The following is a 5,521-nucleotide window of genomic DNA, read 5'->3' on the forward strand; positions in this document are numbered from 1 at the left end:
GAGATTAAGCAGGCATTATTTGAAAGGAACAAGGGTTGTAAAGCATGAAAAATAGTACAGATAAGCCACTGGTGGGAACACATTACCATAGTGTATGAGAACAACTTGATGCACTGCCCTGACAAATGGGGAAATGAAATTTTTACACAGATCATTTTTTTTCCATGTAGCCAATATTTATGCAGCCCCCACTGGGGATACCATGATGCCTGCCTTCCTCTCAGTGGACTGTGAGATCCTACTGGAAATCAGATGGATATTTTTCATGAACCTCACTCTGAAGCCCTGGGTAAAGCAGAGTCCAGGGAAATGAAGCAGGGTGCAGCCACTTCTACATCAACATTGCTGATGATCAAGTAAAAGGAAAAAAAATGTGCTTTTACTGTCTTGATTGAATTTTCTACATTTATCGTATTGAAATATTGTTTTTATAGTCTATTCCCCAGATTCAAAGCTTGTGATTTAAGACACAGGCTCATTACATAACTAAAATCACTGATGAGAAATCGTTCTGCAATAACAAAATTCATCCTGCTAGGACTAACAGATGACCCACAACTACAAGTTTTTTCTGACGGTATTTCTGTTTCTTACCTACATTTTCACCGTCGCTGGAAATCTAATCATGATCCTCCTCGCACTCGTGGACGTTCACCTCAAAACACCCATATACTTTTTCCTTTGCAATTTCTCCATCTTAGAAATAATATTTACAACTGTCTGTGTTCCTAGATTCCTGTACAGCATGACAACTGGGGACAAAAGTGTTACCTACAATGCTTGTGTAGTCCAATTATTTTTTGTCATCTTTGTCGGGGCAGCAGAATTCTTTCTTCTAACTGTCATGTCCTATGACCACTACGTGGCCATCTATAAGCCTCTGCAGTACACCACCATCATGAACGACAGGGTGTGCACCATATTTGTCCTTGGCTGTTGGCTGACTGGGTTACTTGTCATACTCCCACCACTTAGCCTGGGAGTTCAGCTAGATTTCTGTAACTCCAATCTCATTGACCATTTTGGCTGTGATGCATCTCCTCTTCTGAAGATTGTATGCTCAGACACGCAATTTGTAGAACAAATTGTTTTAACCATGGCTGTGCTAACCCTCATATTCACACTAGTGTGTGTAATTGTATCCTATGCATACATCATCAAGACCATCTTAAGACTGCCCTCTGCTCAGCAAAGAAAAAAGGCTTTCTCTACTTGTTCTTCCCATATGATTGTAGTTTCCCTCAGCTATGGAAGTTTCATCTTCATCTATATCAAACCAGCAAAGGAAGGAGTGGCCCTTAATAAGGTGGTATCATTGCTCAACACCTCATTTATCCCTTTGATGAACCTTTTCATTTACACTCTACGAAACAAGCAAGTCAAACAAGTCTTCAAGGACTCAATAAAAAAGATTGCATTTCTTTCAGAGCATTAGGAGATTTTAAGTTTTCAATAATATTTACATATAATTGTTTCTTCTTTCACTGTGTGTTCTAATTCAAATCTACACTAGGGTTTCATTAACCACTAAAGTTTTTTTTTTTTTTTAATTACTCTTAGAACCCCAGACTAGCATAAGCTTTACAGTCTTATTTCAAACAGACCATTCATAATGACTCATTGTCATAAGCAGACAGGAAAATGGATTTCCAAAGTCCACATGAGGTCTCGTCATCGTTACAGCTGAAACACAAAAAAGACGGCAACAAAAATTTGAGATCTATTTCTCCCTATTCATTTCTTTTTCAGGACAAAAATTATCTCAGGATTCTTTCCTGGTCTAAAGTGCACTGCCAAAGAAAAATGGGTGAGTTAATTAATTTATTCCTTACTTTTTGTATGCAAACTATGCTGCTACAGGGACCCTGTAAAACAGCTCAAAGCTTTAGGTTTCTCCATAGTCAGCAAGAGAGAAGAATAAAGATGGAAATATTTCATCACACTAAATTTGTTCTATTAAAGTGGAACTTAAAGTTTTTTGTAAAGGATAAAAGCAAGGGGAGCCCCTTCTTAACCTCTCCTTTCTAACTCAAGATATTCAAAAGAAAAAATGAAAGCAAAGGAATAATTGAAGAAGCCTAAAAGCCAACAAGCACCTGAATTTATATTTCTGCCTTATGTAAGTAATTCACAGCAAACAGTACTGTTGATCTTACTTAGGTATCTTCTAGATATCAGTGCATTTGGCAAATGAAACGTCTTTATCGCCAAAAGAAAAAATAACCCAGTGAGTACTTGAATAACCATTTCTGAAATCCTAACAAATATCTTGGCATTTGCAGTCCAAAATATCACACCCTGGGTTCACAGGTCTAGAATCCTAGCACTTGTATTTTTTCACAAGACTATGTCATAAAATAAATCTCCTAACAGGCCAGGTGAATGAGGGCATTTCCTCCATTATGAACGAAGGACGCTAAAGTTGAGAACAAGGTAGAGAGCTCATCAAACTCTACACAGTTCTTTTAGTGTCAATTTACACATACAGCTGAAACAAAAATTAATAAGTCATAGTATTCTAATAGAATGTTAATACCAGTATTCCCAAGTTAGCATTCTAGGATTGGATATTTTTCCTTATGAAACAGTAAATCAAAGGAAAAGATTCTTTTTCTCCCAACCTCTCTCCTCAAATCCAATAGATGATAATACATTTGTGTAAATATTTTTCTAAGATCTCATTTGTCTCAAATTTGAACCCCTGGAGTCAGGGTCTATTCCTGTGAATTTCAATATTTGCTGCACCCAGCACCTCATGGTCCCAGCCCAGTGCCACAGACATTTCACAAAAACTTTAGGTCAGTGCTTCAAATATTTTCTTTGAGAATCACCTGAAAACCTTCTTAAAATACAGATTCTTATTCAGTTTGCCTGAGGTAGAACTTGAGACTTTGCATTTCTAATTAGCTCCCAGGTGATGCTGTTGCAACCAGTCTGATGACCAGAATTTGAGTAGCAAGACTTTAAGATGATGACAGGTAATGTCAGGTCTATTGAGATATTCAAATAACCAGCTCTTGTCTCCTTGTTAGGTGATGGTGCCTGCATCTAGGAATGCCTTGGAGCAAACTTACAAATGTAGTAGCTTCATGAAAGTTAGCCACCTAGTCTGGACATCGACAACACAGTTTTCTACAGTAACTTGAACTTCTTTTTCCTTTCCCTGTGTCATATCACTCACAGGGAGGAAAGCTTACTAAGAGGTAAAATACGGAGCCATGGAACCCCAATATACGCCTATTTGGCATCAAAGATGATGAGAGTTGTGCACATTTTAGTTCTGATTTTCACAATATCTTTAACTGATAACCATCAACTTTACCAACACCTGTAAAAAAAAATTATACCTTTCATGTACTAAGCTAAGGGGATGTAGTATGGGCAGGGTTGGGCAATATACTGACAAAACACTTCTACTTGTATCTCCAAAAGAGCAATAGTTTGGGATTCTCTGAATAATTTCTGACATATAAATCCCCTGTATATAATTATCTCAGACTTCTAAATCTATCAAAATTATCTCTGCATTTATACCTTGTTTCTTTCCCTTCTATCACCACTCTCATCTAAAGTCTTACCATCTCAACACTAGTATTATAAAATATCCTCGTCGATCTCCTTTTATCTCACCTTTTCTTCTAACAATTCCACAAACCATCTCAAGATTTCCTTTCTCCGCTTAGATCCTTCTAATAGGTCTTAATTATCTAGGGGGAAAATACACAAGTTTTATAGCCTGCATTAAAATTCTGGGAAATGAGATGCCCCTCAAAAACTCCCACCTATCCAAAGTTATTTTATATCCTTGCATCCTCTGTAAAAACTGTTATCATTATATTTTCCAAATTAAAAAAAAAAAAAAAACTCTTCATTACCATGTCCAAATCCAGAGCTCTAGAGAGCAACTTTACCTCAGCATTCCCAAATACATTCAGCCACCACTCCTCTCCCTTAGTTAGAAACTTCTAAGGAATGTCTGCCCTGTACCACTCCGGTCTAGATACCAGTGAATTTAGTATGTGAAATGATTTCGTCGTTACAAAATACTGTTCTTCTTTTTTTTTTTCCTCCTGCACTTGATTTAATTTGGGCATGTTTACAATTCATTCCTGACCATCCTCACAAATGCACATCCAAGGTAGACTAGAAAAGTGATTTACTTCAGACAGCCACTTCAGATCATTGAGACTTCCCCTTGGAATCTAAATTGGCTGTTTGCCATAACTCAAATCACCTTTGTACTCCGATAGGTATTAGGGTGAATAATATAATTTAGTAGAGTAATATAATGTAATACAGTAGATAATATTTATCTGCTAAAATATTTATTGACCAACTGAAGCTACAAAAAGGTGGAAGGATCTGGGGAAGTGGAAATCTGATAGGGACAGGGTAAGAGAATCAGAAAAAGAGACACTAACAAGCCCATTTAGAGTCTTAATGATCTAAATTGTCTGACTGCAATAATCAAAATCACCTTTCTGCTCTAATTTGGGTGTGCATTTGTGGGCATGGGTGGTGAGGAGTGAACTTTGAAGATGCTTAAATTAATTCTAGAGCTTTGTCTATTGATCTCCAAATTTAGAAAATGCCTACTGTGGTGGTTTCTAGCACTACCTAATCTTTTTCCTCTTCTTCATTTTTTCTAAACCAAGCACAGCAAAAAGAAAAAGAAGAAACAGACTAAGTCCTGCTAGAAATCACCATAGGTATTTTCTAAATGTGGAGATCAGTAGACAAAGCTCTAGAAGTACCAAGTACAAAGACTGGCAATTTTCTGCTTATACCAGAATATTATTTGAAATAAATCCTCTAAAAGCTCTCATATTCCCTAATATATAAGAAGTTTTAGGTTTGGAAGCAAAGTGAAATAAATCATTAAAAAGTTTCATATGGGAGAAAAAAAAACCTACAGATGCATTTTCAATTTGGTTATTGCTGATAAATGAAGGCTAATTCCTTAGTATCAACTATACTCAGTCATGCTTTCATCAATTCATTTAGAAAATACTTATTGAAGAATTAGAGCTTAAAAAAGGGTGGGAGGATCTGGGGAAGTGGAAGTCTGGATAAGGACAGAGTAAGAGAATCAGAGAGAGACTCTAATGAGCCCATTTCAAGCACTGACCCCATCCCTGCCACCATGTCCTTTTTGTTTATAATCTCATTGGGCAAAGACACGGGTAGCAAGAGAAATGGGCTGACTGATTCCCCACGGAATGGGGAATCTGGTCCACTTGATTATCAACTTGTTTTTCCACTGAGATTGTTCTCTAGTGATCGTTTTCATGGGAGGCAAATATATTCACAGCTCTATGTCAAGTTTGAGAGGTCAAACCACATACCCCTTCTCCTTAGTCCTCTCAGTTATCAATTGTTTTTCTTTCAAAGCTCTTAATATACAATCAATCCATTAGCCACAAACCATGAATTCGCGTTCTTGGGGGACAGCCCCAGCAAGGAAGACCGTCGCTGTGCATCCTGGCAGATAATCCGAAGAACTGGCACATACCCCTTTCCA

General features: G+C 37.3%; 1 protein-coding gene across 1 annotated transcript; it reads left to right on the forward strand.

Annotated features, from left to right (window-relative positions):
• Positions 1–547: 547 nt before the first annotated feature.
• On the forward strand, positions 548–1,435 carry LOC100671820 (olfactory receptor 6C2-like). The gene has a single exon (XM_064285131.1). The coding sequence runs from the start codon at positions 548–550 to the stop codon at positions 1,433–1,435; it is 888 nt and encodes a 295-aa protein (XP_064141201.1).
• The last annotated feature ends 4,086 nt before the right edge of the window (positions 1,436–5,521 follow it).

This window comes from Loxodonta africana, chromosome 4 (genome assembly GCF_030014295.1).
Source record: "Loxodonta africana isolate mLoxAfr1 chromosome 4, mLoxAfr1.hap2, whole genome shotgun sequence".
Lineage (NCBI taxonomy): Eukaryota > Metazoa > Chordata > Mammalia > Proboscidea > Elephantidae > Loxodonta > Loxodonta africana.

Excerpts from the sequence above, each read along its gene's own strand:
- LOC100671820 (XM_064285131.1), top strand. The coding sequence starts at position 548 with ATGACCCACAACTACAAGTTTTTTCTGACGGTATTTCTGTTTCTTACC.